General features: G+C 30.2%; 1 protein-coding gene across 2 annotated transcripts; it reads left to right on the forward strand.

Annotated features, from left to right (window-relative positions):
* The first annotated feature begins 837 nt into the window (after nt 1-837).
* On the forward strand, nt 838-2,728 carry LOC104609681 (pathogenesis-related thaumatin-like protein 3.5). 2 transcript variants are annotated; one of them, XM_010276052.3, is made up of 3 exons: nt 838-951; nt 1,188-1,851; nt 2,479-2,728. In XM_010276052.3, exons 1-3 carry the CDS (start codon nt 840-842, stop codon nt 2,612-2,614), a joined length of 912 nt encoding a protein of 303 aa, XP_010274354.2. In that variant the 5' UTR covers nt 838-839; the 3' UTR covers nt 2,615-2,728. The 2 variants fall into 2 exon arrangements, with proteins under 2 accessions (XP_010274354.2, XP_088752662.1); XM_088896536.1 differs by having other exon boundaries at nt 2,272-2,598.
* Nucleotides 2,729-16,398: the final 13,670 nt, after the last annotated feature.

Genomic DNA, 16,398 nt, shown 5'->3' on the forward strand with positions numbered 1-16,398 from the left:
CTGATAATCCTTAATGATTCATATTATAGAAATGAAATCATCACGAATAAAGCTAAATCGCCTTCTAATCTGGTTATTTATTTCTACTTTATGGTTCAAAACAATCATATTGGCATAAAGGGTGCAGGCAAATAATCATCCTTTTCGATCTGTCAATATTAATTAGTCAGCCAATGGATTAGGAATTCACAGAAAGTAGAGTCATGGAGCCAAAAATTACAAGATTCTTCATTGCTTGAGAACAACAAAAATATTAAAACAGATCCTGAGAGTCAACCACGGGCCTTAGTAGTGACAAAAAAAAAAAAAAAATAGCAAGCAGATTAGCATGTGAAAGCAAATCAGATTCTTATTGGTCCATCCAAGGTTCAAAATATCGATACGCCTAATATGTCGGTGTGGGCGTATTGGGCAAATTGATACAGTTTTTCATGCCTTTTTTTTTATTTTTTTGCAACCGGTTCAGGGGGAACGGTTTAGGTCTCCTCTATCCCCTGAACCGGTCAGACCTCCGATACACCCACTGTAGGGGCATATCGGAGGGGTCCTAGAATGATATGTATAGACCGATACCGATCGATACGTGTCAATACTTGAACCTTGGGATCCACCTCTATGACGAGTTGCTTGATTTGTCTGTGGAAGCATCAAATTGATCCATTTAGGGAAGAGAGGAAGAAGAAAGCTGGTGGAAATGGTTAGGGAAGGAATCGTCTGTTAACACAAGCAAGGAAGCCTTTTTGGAGGGAAAGATCTTTGGTTCAATTTCCTCTACACGTATTCTTCTTTCTTTTTTTTTCTATTACATCTTCCACAGACCCATTCTCCCTCACTCTCATATGCCTCAATTTTCAACCTTCAAACAAGGGCAGCCAATCAGAGAGGAGATAATGGCTCCACATCTCAGTGAACTACTCACAGTCTTGTTATTCTTAATTATGACTATATCAGGTAACTTAATTATTCCACTAATTCTCTCTTTGTTTTTCCTCCTTTCTGGTTTATTTTACTTTAGTTCTTGCATTAATTAATCTAGATAACTCATGGAGATGGCCAGATTTGAATGGGTTTTATTTTAATTTAATTATTCAAGATATCAGAAATATCTTCTTCTTGGATTCAAGAACAAACTCAACTTTTGTGCTCAACTTGATAATACCTTAATTCAATTTTATTTTGGTGGGTAGGAGTACAATTATCTGAATCAGCAAGAGTTTTCACCATAGTAAACTACTGCAAAGAAACAATTTGGCCCGGCATCACACCTGGTGAGAACTTTAATGGAGGCGGTTTTGCATTAAAGCCGGGCCAGTCAATGGTCTTCACTGCCCCGGTTGGTTGGGTTGGTCGGATATGGGGTCGAACCGGTTGCAATTTTGACAAAAATGGCAATGGAAACTGCCAAACTGCTAGATGCGGCAACTCCCTCAAATGCAAGGCCTCAGGACAAACCCCGGCCTCACTGGCCGAGTTCACACTTGCAGCGCTCGATTTTTACGATGTTAGCCTCGTCGATGGGTTCAACCTGCCATTAGTAGTTACACCGGTGAACGGTCACGGTAACTGTTCTGTTGCTGGTTGTGACGGTGATTTGAGGCCCAATTGTCCAGCTGAACTTTCTGTTAAATATGGTGGGAAGATCATCGCCTGCCGGAGTGCATGTGATGTATTTGACACCGACGAGTACTGTTGCCGGGGTGTCTACGGTAACCCAGCGGTATGTAAACCTACATTCTACTCCAAGAAGTTCAAGGAAGTATGTCCTGCAGCATATAGTTATGCATATGATGATCCGACCAGCATTTTTACATGCTCTGGGCCAGACTACATCATCTCCTTCTGTTCATCAAGGTCAGTGAGTAGGTTTAAAATGGTTCATTTAAGCCAGTTTGCCCAAACCGGCTGGTATTTTTTGCCCGGATGGTCTGGTTTTTGAATGAACCAAACCAAATCCAGAAGTTGCTTTGCTGAGTTTGTACGGGTGCAATTTGGGCGGGCTCATTCTGAGCCCAGACCGACCCAATCTGTATTTCTACAAGGGCCAGAGGTTGGATTTTCAACCCTCGGACTGTTTCTGGGTCTCTGGGCCTGGGCCTAAAATTATAGGATTTTTATTTTTCAAAAGTCTCAGCCTAGCCCAACCCTAGTTCAGTCCAAACCCGCCCAGTAATATATAAATATACAAATATAAAAATATAAAAATATAATTTTCCATTATTTTATATTTCAGTTATTGATCTTAAATTGATTTAAGGCATTCTTTTTATTCAGTTGAACTAAAACCTTCTTGAGCCGGTCCAGGACTCGAGCCCAGCCTGATTGTGTCAAAGCCAATCTCACCCAAGTCTCTGGGTTGGGCCTGTATTGACATTAAACAAAGCCCATCTCACCCAAGGTGTATCCCTATGAGATTATTCCATGAACTTCTATATTGAACATCCTTCTGTAATTTTTTTTTCTTCTTGCTGTCATTTGCAGGAAGCAAACTGTGTGCACCTATCACAATAATAAGCTTATCTGCAGTGGATCAAATAGCTTAAAATCACTCACTCGAAAATGGTGGATCGTGGTGCTTGCATTAACATTGATGATTAGTTCTTGGATTGTGTTTTAAAAGAAAAGAACATAAATGTAAATTCATTATTTTTTGAGAGCAATTGTTCCCTTGTACATTTGTGCCTGCTACATAAAACAAAATAGTTCTCTTACCGATGGCAAATTTGCATTGTTATTGTTTTTGCTTTTTTTTTTTTTGTTCTTTCTTAGCAATATTTGGGTATCTCTACGAGTTCATTGAATTAATTATGAAATGATCTTTTTTGGGTATTTCTGCTAATTAATTGAACAAAACAAGGGTTTAGTCACTAAAAGAGTATAACTTTGGCATACCGAACTTTTTTACTTCAAAATTTTTTTAATGAAAGTGTATTAAATATGAATATCTATTTACTATTTAATCAGTAAGGAATAACTAAGATTCTTTTTGCTTATCAAAAAAATTAGATTTTTTTTTATTTTTTGTTTTTTGAGTTCAACTACTGCACACTCACTAATATTGATCATATGTTATCTAGATCTCAACGATCAGGTTAAAATCTGCTTGCTTTTCATTAATTTATATTTCACAGTGTACTTTCATGTTTAACAATGTGTATCTACTGTTATATTCAACCAGTCACATTTTTTGTTGTACAATGTAATGAATGCACTATGGATTTTGTCTTTTTTTATAGGTAAGAATAACTTAATTTAGGCTATAAACAGATTGGATTGAATTGGGCGTTGTATAATACAAATAAATCAAACTACAAATGCTCATAATATTACTTATTATTGACAAAATGAATCAAAAGTGACTTTGAGATTGTATTTCATGAACAAAATAAATTAAAAATTACTTGTATGAAACTTGAACCTATCACAATTTAGTAAAAACTTTGACATTCAAACCAACTTTACTATTGGATACAACATTAATTTTGAATGTGAGTATATATATATATATATATTTATATCAAATCAAATTGGATTATATTGGATCAGATGGGGGTGGGTCCATATTTTATCCAATTATAAAAGAATCAACTTTTTTCTTTTGATTTGAAAAAGCTATATATTAACTAAAGCTGAGCTAAAGAAATTTTTTTTTCTCCATAAAATGGACAAAATTTTTGATTGAAATTAAGGGTGGATCCAAAGCAAGTTGTTCATGAGCCATTCGAGCTCTGCTCATGAAAAACTCAATTTGGCTTAAATCGAGCTTCAAGCTGAACTTGAGTCCAATATATAGGCTTGATTGTTAATCAATCCAAGTTCAAAAGAATATATATATATATATAGAGTTGGGTTTAACAAATCATTTTTTGTATATTTTATGATTTTAAATGTTAAATAATTACATCATTATTATTCTTATATTGATGAAAACGATGTTTTTTTTTGTGGTTTTTAAATCTAAAACAAACAAGGCAAGTATTGAATTTGAGTTCAAATTCAAACGCAACTAAGCTTGCTCACTAGGCTCACTATCAAGCACAAGCCAAGCCAAGCTCAAACATATAAGCTTTTTATTCAATCCAAATTCGAGCTAATATTTTTACCTTGAATCAAGCTGGAGCCTTATGCTTTCGGCCAAAGACAAGTTCAAATAATCTAATATTCAGCTTGGCTCCTTGCTCCAAACCCCCTGTACTGCTCTCTCTTTAATTCTCTCTCCCACCACTCCCAAACTGCCAAATCATCAATCTTTAAATTTTTATTATTAAAAGCCTTCCTAAAATCTCTCTTTATCCTCTCTCTCTCCTAAAATCTTTCCACACTCCTAATTTATTGTCCTTAAAACTCTCATTTCCCCACTCTTACTCTCTCTTCTCCCTTTCTACCCAACTTTCTAATAAACTAAGGAACTCATCTCCTAATTCTTAAAACCTCTCCTCATTCTGTAAATAGTTCTCATAACTAACCTTTTTTAATACTCCTAATTAGTCCCCACTTCCCCACTTCTCTCTCTCTCTCCACTACTCAATTGGGTATGGTTTGGTTTTCACTGCTCTATTGGGATTAATTAAAAACTCCCAAGATTCAATTAAAAATATATTTTTTATATATTCATCATTAATTGAAGATTACGAAAGTTTAATACCAAAATATATTACTACTTTTAATAATTAGTGTTAGTGACACATTACAAACAAATTAATTAATAACCAATAATAATTAACTATTTTATTAAGATTACAATTAATAATTAATAATTATTTACATTAATAATTCAATTAGTTATTTTATTACTTTTTAATCATTCATAATATTAGTTTTATTAATTAATAACATTATAAAATATTAGTATTAAATAATAGTAATATTTTTATAAAATAAGAATTATAGAATTTATTAATTCATAATTAAGAATTATTAATGACAATTATAAATTTATTCATAATTTTTTAATATTAATTTTAAAAATTTAAAATAATTATACTATTTTTGCGAATAACTAAAAAATACCATAAATTATTACTGTTTTTAGAAATTTATTGTTAATAACCATAAATTAAAATTAATGCTATTAATTTCTAATGGGAACCCATGTGAAGCACGAGTTTTGTTGAAAGAATTTGAAGCAAAAGGAGCTAGGGGTGTAGCTTGGGTTGGGTGGGCCCAACTCAAGCCTAACCCAGCTCAACCTAGGAGTGAGCATTCAGTTTATTCAATTAAAAACTGAACCAAATAAACCAAAATAAAACAATAAAAAACAAACCAAAATCAAATTACAAGTTCATTTTGGTTTTCAGTTATTTCAGTTAAAACCAGATTTCATTAACATACATAAAATAATGTATATTATAACATATAGTATATATATATATATATAATATTATGAAACTGAATTTCATTATGATATAGTATATATATAATATATTAATATATAAATATATAGCATACTATATATTATATGTTACATATTATATAATGAATTTTGGTTAATTCAATTTTTTTGGCTAACTGAATTTTTAATTCTAAAAACCAAAACCGAAAACCCAAATTTCTAAAAACCGAAATAACCAAACCAAAAAACCGAAAACGAAATTTTCGTTTTAGTTTTAACCGAATAATGCTCACCCCTAGCTCAACCAAAGCTTTTGCACAAGTTGGCCTTGAGTTTTCGAACTATAACCTCGGTTTAGGCCAAAAACCTCAAGGCTAACCTAAACTTAGGTTGGGCTTGGGTTGAGGTCTCGGTAGTTCAAGTTCAATCCAAACCATTTGAGCTCATGCCAATATTTTATGATAGACTGGGTTATATACCTTAATATGCCCAAGACCAAGTCTAGCCCAAGATGTTAAGTAAAGCTCAGGTTGGGCCAAAGTTGGTAAATTTGGGCATGGGTTAGTAAAATATCAATAATTATTGTTATTCCATTTTTATTATATATTAGTAAATTATCAATAATTATTGAAAATTACGAGCAATTTTTCCCTTACCAGCCTAGCTCTAACTTAGCTTTAATCCGAATCTTGGGTTGGGCTTAGGATTGGATGTGTTGAGCTTTGTAACTCAATTTCTAGGTAGAATATATTGATAATATGTAAATATGTATATCACAAAATGTTGGGCGAGCTCAAATTGATTGAATCGGGCTCAAGCTACTTGTAGCCTCAACCTAAGATCAACTTGATTTTAGGTTAGACTTAAGTTTTTTGGCTTAAGTCCAGCTTGAATTGAAGTTTGAAAACTCAAGCCCAACCTATGCAAAATCTTTAGTTGAGTTGGGTAAGGCCTGGGTAAGGCCTATCCAAGCTACACCTTTAACACCTTTTGCCACAAGTTATTTTAACAAAACTCGTGCGTCGCACGGGTCCCGACTATTATATACTACAGTAAAACATGCCACATCATATGGCCTCTCCTTGCTCTATTACCCCAACCGAGCAATTCTAGAGGGGGTTCAAAATTGCCTTTAGAATCCCATGGAGTTGCCACCTCAGCATTATTTAACTCCCTTTTTCCTCTCTTTTTTATTAGGAAACTAATTATCCCCCACTTTCTCCTCAATCATCTCTAACTTCCTCTAATTCCCATTTATCTTCTAAATTATCTCTAATTCCTTTTTATCCTCTCCCCCACTTTTCATCTATATCTATCTAAAGAAAGTTTCAATTAAAAAATTTGACAATTATTTAAATATTATAATGAAATTATGTAATGACATTAAAGTATTTATTAAAAATACAAAAATATAATTATAATATATTTAATAATATTCATATTATTAATAATTTTATATTTTTATGAAATTCAAAATGAAATTATGTAATAACAATATAAATTACAGTTTTATAGATTATTCAATTTAATAACTAAATAATAATTTCTAAATATAAATAAAGAATATTTAAATATGATTTAAATAATATAAATTAAAATATGAAAATAAAAAATTATTTAAATATTTCAATAAATAAATATTTTAAATAACAAAATATTAAAAATTTCTAAATAATTGTATAACAAAATATTTAATACTAGTGGGGACCATGCAATGCATGGGCTTTGTTAAAATAACTTGTAGCAAAAGGAGTTAAAGGTGTAGCTTATACAGGCCTAACCCAAGCCTGAGCCAACTCAACTAAAGATTTTGCATAGGTTGGGCTTGAGTTTTCAAACTTCAAGCTGGGCTTCGGCCAAAAAACTAAGTCTAACCTAAATTCAAGTTGATCTTAGGTTGAGGCTACAGGTAGCCTAAACCCGATTCGATCAATTTGAACCCACCCAACATTTTGTGGTATACATATTTATATATTATCAATATATTGTACCTAGAAATAGACATGTTCATGGGCTGAGCTTCAGGCCCAACTTTACACTATCTTAGGCTCAGGCTTCAGGCTGGGCCCATTATAATTTTGACAAAAGCCAAGCCTGAGCCTGGCCCATGAATAGGTCTACCTAGAAATTGGGCTACAAATCTTAGCACGTCCAATCCTAAGCCCAACCCAAGATGTCAGATTAAAGCTCAAGTTAGGGCTAGGTTGGTAAGTGAAAAATTACTAGTAATTTTCAATAATTATTGATAATTTACTAATATATAATAAAAATAGAATGTCAATAATTACTAATAATTTACTAACTCATGCCCGATTTTAACAACCCAAAGTTAAGCCCAAGTTTACCAACTTAGGCCCAACCTAAGCTTTACCTAACATATTGGGCTAGACTTGGGCTTGGGTGTATTGAGCTATATAACCCAATCTATCAAAAAATATTAGCTTGGGCTCAAATGGACTAGATCAAGCTCGAACTACCAGGCCTCAACCCAAGCCCAACCTGAGTTTAGGTTAGCCTTGAGTTTTATGGCCTAAACCTAGCTTATAGTTTGAAAACTCAAAGCCTAACTCATGCAAAAGCTTTGGTTGAGCTAGGTCAAGCTCCGATTAGGGCCACCTAACCCAAGCTACACCCCCTAGCTCCTTTTGCTTCAAATTCTTTTAACAAAACTCATGCATCACACGGGTTCCATTAGAAATTAATAGCACTACTTTTAATTTATACTTATTAACAATAAATTACTAAACATAGTAATATTTTATAGTATTTTTAGTTATTCACAGAAATTGTTAATAATTATTTGAAAATTTTATAATTAATATTAAAAAATTATGAATAAATTTATAAATGTCATTAACAATTCTTAATTATGAATTATTAAATTTTATAATTCTTATTTTATAAAAAAATATTACTATTATTAATAGTAATATTTAGTAATGCAATTAATTAATAAAACTAATATTACAAATTATTAAAAAGTAACAAAATAACTAATTTAATTATTCAGGTAAATAATTATTAAATTTTAATTTTAATCTTAATTAAATAATTAATTATTATTGGTTATTAATTAATTTGGTTGAAATATGTCACTAACATTAATTATTAAAAATAGTAATATATTTTGGTATTAAACCTTGGAAATTTTGAGTTAATGATGAACATATAAATAATAGATTTTTAATTGAATCTTGGGAGTTTCTAATTAATTCCAATATTAAAATAGTAATAAAAATAATTGATTTAATTATTCATTAAAACAATTTTTAATTTTTAAATTTTAATATTAATAAAATAATTAAGTATTCTCAATAATTAATTAACTTTTGTAATATATCACTAATTCATCATTAATGAATTATTAATATACGGTCGTGGTCAAATGGATTATTTGTTCCACATCAGCACTCTATATATTTAAACCTATATCTATCTATCTATCTCTCTCTCTCTCTCTCTCTATCTATCTATCTATCTATTTATCTATATATATATATATATATATATATATATATATTAAAATTGGTCCGTCCATGTCAGCATAGCTCTCCTTTGAGAGAAGCTATTTATCTATTTTCTCTATTTTTTATATTATTTCTTATTTTCTTTTGTTTTAAAAATATAAAACATTAATTAATCATTTCTTATCTTAATTAGATTAAAAACCAATGAGATGCACTTTCCCATAACCTAAATAATCTCTTCTCCTAAAACTTCTCTTAAACTACCTCCCCCACTTTCTCCAAAATTATCTCTAGTTCCTATTTATCTTCTAAATTTTCTCTAATTCCTATTTATCTCCAAAATTATCTCTAATTTAGTAGAGAGTTTCTCTCCTAAATTATCTCTAATTCCTATGTGTCCTCTCCCATACTTTTTATATATATCTATCTAAAACAGTTTGGATTAAAATATTTAAGAATTATTTAAATATTCTAACAAAATTATATAATAAGTTTAAAATATTTATTAGAAACACAAAAAATAATTTTATATTTTTACAAAATATATCACGAAATTATGTACTAACAATTGAAATTATATTTTTCTGGATTATCAATTTAAATGTTTTTCAAATATTTAATAATATGTAATAGCTTTAAATAAATAAAATTCTAATAACAAAAAAATTTAAAAATTTTATAGATTATTTAAATATTTATCATAACTATATTTTAAATACTTAAAATAACAGAATTATGTAATAAATTAAAAAAAAAATCTTCAAAGTAGAAAAATAATTATAACATAATTATTAATAATTTAATATATTACAAAAATAATATGAAATTATGTAATAATAGTATAAATTATGATTTTAAGGATACTGAAATTCAATAAATAATTAATATTTTTAAATTTAAATATTTTACATATTATTTAAGTATTTAAATAACAAAATATTTTAACATAACTAGATTTTAAATAATTAAAATATATAATAAATTTAAAAAAAGATTCTGAAAAATAGAAAAATAATTATAACATAATATTGAATTTAATAATAATTCAATATTTTTACATAATATTGCAAAAATCTAATTTCACTTATATCAAGCAATAATTCGAGAAAATAATTTTCAAAAACATTAATATTTATTAAAAATAATTTTAAAATCTTAATCTGTATTTATTATATAATTATATATACTAAAAATAATATTTATTGTATTCCAGTAATTATTTATTGTTTTCTGTGATAAATGTATTTTTCAATGATTATGTATAATTTTTTTTTGTTATTAAATAGAAAACTTTCAATAATTATTAGAGATTAAGCTACTATTATTGAATTTTTTTAAATATAATTTATTGTACTTATTGTATTTATTGTATTTTTGTTATAACTTTTTGATTAATTAATATTTATTAGAGATTAAACTATTATTTAAGATTATTCTATTTATTGACTATGTTAATATATTTTTAGTACTTATTGTATATTTGTAATTGTTGTAATTATTGTATTTTTTTCATTATCAATATATTTTCAATAATTGTGTGTTTTCGCTATAAATTTTTAATAAATATTGTAGATTAAACTATTGTTATTTATCGGAGATAAGACTATTAATTTAGCTAAAATTATAAGTGTTCATGGGTTGGTCCGGATTGGTTGTAGGCTATTTGGCCAACCAAATTGACCTGGTCAAGTTGGGGAGTTGGTCAGTTGAAGCCGACTGACCTTTTGTGAAAATCGACCCACTCAACTTGTATCGGTTTGGGTCAATTTTCACAAAAGGTTAGTTGGTTCAAAAGATTTAAACTTAAAAATTTAATTTAATTTTAAAAATTATAGTGCAATTGTAGGTAAATGGTGGTCACCTAAACCATCAGAACAAAGGAGGTGTCAAACTAATCTTATGCAAATGCGTGTAATGAGTCCATAACCCATCGCACATCTGCGATAAGTTCATAACTCATCATACATCTGTGATGAACTCATAGCCGAAACAGGTTGTGATGAACTTTGGACCTGCGCGGACTTGTGATGAGTTTAAATTCATCACATAACCGCGATTAGCGCAGACTCACCGCAAATCAGAAACAAATAATAGAAACACATGCATCGTTATATAATGCGTGTGACGGGACACCCCATGAGCCTAATGAGGGTGCACAAGCTAAATAGTGACGTCACCCATGTCATGCCTTTTTAAAAGGGTCACGAAAAGAGGTAGCACCCGTGTATTATGAGAATCCTTAAATGAAAGGAAAGTTCGTCCTTGAGATATCTCATAAGACACGTGACAAAACCCTAGTAGTGTTCCCTAATAACTGACACCAAATCTAAGATTCCCTTTCCTAATGGGAACAAAACACTTTTGGCTCCTTCCTTTCGGGACCTCGGGATCCGTCCCTATAAATAGGGGTCCAATTCATAATTAGATAATCATTATATCACCTCATTTGTCGTAGCTTTTAGCTTATCTCCTGCACTCCGCTTTCCTTTGTCCTTCAAGGAGATTCCCGTGCGTAGCCTAACCACTTCACTCACAATAATTATTAAAAAATAAATTTAAAAACTAAATTTATGAAATAAAACATTTTAGACCAAGAAATATGAGAAATTTCTCACTTTTTCATGTTACAAATTACATTTAAAATATAAAATATTAATATATATCCATGGTTAGGTTGTTCAGTTTTTGTCAGTTTACAAATGGCAAAAGTGAAACTGATCCAACTTAGTCGAATTGGGAATTTTTTTAATCAAAGCCGACATAAAATACTAGAAAACCGACCAACTCGGGTCGAGTTGATCGGGTTGGTTGGTTTCATAAGTTTGATGAATAAACCTAACTAAAATTAATTATTGCTATTTTTGTATTATAAAAAAAAATTATTAAAAGTAGTATATAAAATATGAATAATTATTAATTATTTAAAAAGTTGAAAATATAAAACAATTGTATACTCTTATGTGTTTCTATTATGGTCATTTACTAGAGCACACCTTATAGTTTTACATATTTACTTAAACCTACCTTATAGTTTTTTATTTTACTAAAATATCCCATATATTTTACAATTTATTTACTTAAAGAACCTTTCATTAAGGAGTATTTGTTTTTTCATTAGACCTATGATTTTTTATTCCAAAAATACCCTTAACACTTTTTTATACAAAAAACAAAATTGGCCAAATATAGCCAATAGAGTGATTGCTTATGTCTTATTAAGGGCAAAATGGTATTTTTATTTTTATTTTCTTTTGATTAAATTTATCTAAATGAACATTAGGGTCAACACTATCATTTTCCACTATCATCTAATGGAAGATTGATTAAATCTGTTGCAAATTATTAGTGGTGTTTTAGTAAAAAGCTAATTATATGGTAGATTTTTAGTAAATCCAAGAAATTATAAGGGTATTTTAGTAGCACGGGACTCTCCTTGAAGGACAAAGGAAAGCCGAGTGCAAGAGGTAGGCTAAAGGCTACGGCAAATTTAAAACAAAAAAAAATAAACATTAGATTTAGGATATATAACATTTTAGACTTAGAAATATGGGAAATTTCCCACTTTTCTATATTAAAAATTATATTTAAATATAAAATATTAATATATAAACATGGTTAGGTCGTTCAATTTTGGTTGGTTTACGAATGACAAAAGTGAAATTAATCCAATTTGGTCGAATTGAGAAATTTTTTAACCAAAGCCAACCTAAAATACTAGAAAACTGACCAACTTGGGTCGATTTGTAATATAAAAAATTTATTAAAAGTAGCATATAAACTATGAATAAGTATCATTATTTAAAAGTTGAAAATATAAAACAATTGTATACTATGATGTGTTTCTATTAGGGCCATTTCTAGAACACACCTTATAGTTTTACATATTTACTTAAACTACCTTATAGTTTTCATTTTACTAAAACATCCCATGTATTTTACAACTTATTTACTTAATCAACCTTTCATTAAGGAGTGTTTGTTTTGCCATTAGACCCATGGTTTTTTATTCCAAGAATACCCTTAACACTTTTTTATATAGAAAATAAAATTGACCAAGTATTGCCAATAGAGTGGTTGTCTGTGTTTTATTAAGGGAAAAATTGTAATTTTATTATTATTTTCTTTTGATTAAATTATTTAAATGAACATTAGGGTCAACAGTATCATTTTCCACTATCATCTAATGGAAAATTGATTAAATCCATTGCAAATTATAAGTGGTATTTTAGTAAAATGCTAACTATATGATAGATTTAAGTAGATCCATGAAACTATAAGGGGTATTTTAGTAAATGAACATTTCTATTGTTTATCTTTCGCATAATAAATCTCGTGAATTGCACGGGTCCCCACTAGTATATATACATAGCAAGACAGTCCATGTCACCATGCCTCTCCTCGCTCCATTACCCCAACCCTACATTCTCCTTGACTCTCTCTCTCATCTTCCCTTCCCATTACTCCTATTAAGCCAACTCAGCATCCTCTATCTCCGTTTCCTAATTTTAGTTCAACTCATCTCTCTCTCTCTCTCTCTGTTCTAAGAGCATTCTTATCCTATTGAGACGTCTCCTTAATAAAAACTTTCCTAAAATCTCTCTCTCCTAAAACCTCTAGTATTCGCACTCCTAATTTATTGTTTTTAAAACACTCCTAAAGTCCTAATTCCTAAAACCTCTCCTCATTCCTGAAATATTGCTCATAAGCAACTTTTTTTATACTCTTAACGAATCCCCACTTCTAACCAAGACACGTCTCTCTCTCTCTCTCTCTCTTCAATCCATTTAACTAAAGTGATGTGGTTTATTGGATCAGTTATGGTTTATCTCCATTTCCTAATTAGCTCAATATATTTTTACCTAAAATCTCTCTCTCTACAATCCGGATCTCCTGCCCACGAGAACTCTGCCACGCCTACCCACAATACTCTACCCCCGTGAATTGGGAACATCTCCCCCTGCATAATACTATGCAGAGGATGCGATGTTCTCTATGTGTGGCTGCGTAAACGTGGGCAGAGTTCTCGTAGGCGGGAGATCCAGACTCCTCACGTTTTTCACTCTCTCTACCCAAATAACTACTCCTCACGTTTTTCACTCTCTCTCTCCTAAGAGCATACTTATCCTATTGAGACGTCTCCTTAACAAAAACATTCCTAAAATCTCTCTTTATCCCCTCTCTCCTAAAACCTCTCCACACTCCTAATTTATTGTTCTTAAAACTCTCCTAAAGTCCTAATTCCTAACACCTCTCTTCATTCCTAAAATACGCTCATAATCAACCTTTGGGTTTGGGTTGAGGCCTAAGGTAGTTTAAGTTCGACCCAACCCAATTTGATCATGTGCTAACATTTTATGATATATATATATATATATATATATATCCAACTCAAGATGTTAGGTTAAGCTCGGGTTAGGCCTAAGTTGGTAAACTTGGGCCTAGGTTAGGAAATTATTAGTAATTATTGTTATTCTATTTTTGTTATATATTAGTAAATTATCAATAATTATTGAAAATTACCAGTAATTTTTCACTTACCAACCTAGGCCTAACCTGAACTTTAAACCAACATCTTGAGCTAGGCTTGGGATTGGATGTGTTGAGCTTTGTAGCCCAATTTTTAGGTAGAATATATTGATAATATGTAAATATGTATATCACAAAATATTGAGCGGGCTCAAATTGGTTGAATTGGGCTCGGGCTACCCAAGGCCTCAACCCAAGCCCAACCTATACAAAATCTTTGGTTGAGTTGGATCGGGCTTGGGGTTAGGCCTACTCAAGCTGCACCCCTAACTTCTTTTGCCTCAAGTTCTTTTTAACAAAGCCATGCAATGCATGGGTCCCCACTAGTAAATATATATTTATATACAATTATACATATATAAATGTGCATATATGTATATATGTGTGCAAATACATATTTTATCAATAAATAGTGTATAATTATGTTTTACATATAATAGCAGGGCAAGACACCTTAGGACACATAGATCTTGAAAAGTTACCCAACATAAAAAAAGGTTACCTCAATCGAACATGGACATCAAAGTGCAAAGTTATGGCCTCTGAAAGTTTGCACATGCCGTAAGTATGCAACTTATAACTTAGTGACCAGGTCGAACCGGTCAACAGTTGAACCCTCCAAGTTAGGTGATTTTTTACCAAGTCAATGGTTTTTGCTCGAAGGGCGGATTTTAGTAGAATTAGACTCGGAATCAAGGTTGGGTGACGGTTCGAACAGTTCAACTGGTTGGGTCAATGGTAGGTTGAAAACTTTGGTATCGATTTGGGATGATTTTTCAATTTGGTTGGTCGATTCAAAAGATTTAAACTTAAAAAAAAAATTAAATTATATTTAAAAAATACAATGATATTATTAAAAGAGTAAATTTAAAAATTTAAGTTTACAACATAAAATATACTTTAGACTAAGAAATATGAGAATTTTCCCACTTTTCTATATTAAAAAAATATATTTGAAATATAAAACATTAATATATATTTATGATCTGGTAGGTTTACAAATTGCCAAATCGAAACTAACCTGACTTGGTCATGTTGGGAAATTATTGAACCGAATCCAACCGAAAATACTAGAAAGTGACCATATCAGATCGAGTTGGGTCAGTTTGGTCAGTTTTATATTGCAAAAATAATTATTAAAAGTAGTATATAAAATATAAATAATTATTAATTATTTCAAAATTAAATGAACAAAGTTTATGCATCACATGGGTCGCTACTAGTTTATTTTGAAGTAAATTGTAAGGAAAGCATAATTCATCAAAAGAATGCTAAGGAAAGCATTGTAAGTTTAAATTAACTACTAGCCCCTATAACTACGATAGACAAAATTAAAAAAAAACAGAAAAATGATAAAAAAATTCAAAATAAAAGTACGTATTAAAAATACTTACAGAAATTCAAAAGTACGTATTAAAATGATAAAAAAGTACGTATTAAAAATTCAAAATAAAAGTACGTATTAAAAATACGTATTCAAAATAAAAGTACGTATTAAAAAATTCAAAATAAAAGTACGTATTAAATTTAAAAATAAATTTAAAAATACTTTTCAATTTAAATCTGAATTTGATCTGAAAACCCGAAATATTGATACAGAATCGAAGTTGGATGACCCACAACATGAAACTGAGAGAGAAAGGCCAAAGAGAGGGAAGACAAATTGCCATCATTAGATTTGTCTTATACAGTGGTGTCAATGTAAATAACCTGACGTTCAATGTCACATGTATGCACATGGATCGATTCTAGCATGAAAATTTCTTCCTAATGAAACAAATATAAAATGGGAATACATTTTGGATGCTTTTTATTCTTCTCTCTAAAAATGGATGCAATTTTTTCAAATTGAGATATTTCAACCATTATTTTCACTATTTTTGTGCTTAATTCGCTTTCCCTGTCTTGATTGAAATGGCAAGGAATACAAAACCCTAACTTTCATTAGTAAAAATTTCTCTTCCATTTTGAAGTCTTAATGGCAATTTTATAAGGCCATAAGCCAATTCATCAAACCACCTCTCAAGTCATGGGATAGGAATAAATAGTTGCCCAGCAGCTTCTTCCGGTGTGGGA

This window comes from Nelumbo nucifera, chromosome 1 (assembly GCF_055504915.1).
Source record: "Nelumbo nucifera cultivar China Antique chromosome 1, China Antique-T2T, whole genome shotgun sequence".
NCBI lineage: Eukaryota > Viridiplantae > Streptophyta > Magnoliopsida > Proteales > Nelumbonaceae > Nelumbo > Nelumbo nucifera.

What these genes read in the sequence shown, in the direction of transcription:
- LOC104609681 (XM_010276052.3), top strand. Translation starts at nt 840, where the DNA reads ATGCCTCAATTTTCAACCTTCAAACAAGGGCAGCCAATCAGAGAGGAG. An exon ending in CTTAATTATGACTATATCAG is followed by an intron (nt 952 to 1,187) that starts GTAACTTAATTA and finishes TTTGGTGGGTAG; the next exon opens with GAGTACAATTATCTGAATCA. An exon ending in ATCTCCTTCTGTTCATCAAG is followed by an intron (nt 1,852 to 2,478) that starts GTCAGTGAGTAG and finishes TGTCATTTGCAG; the next exon opens with GAAGCAAACTGTGTGCACCT.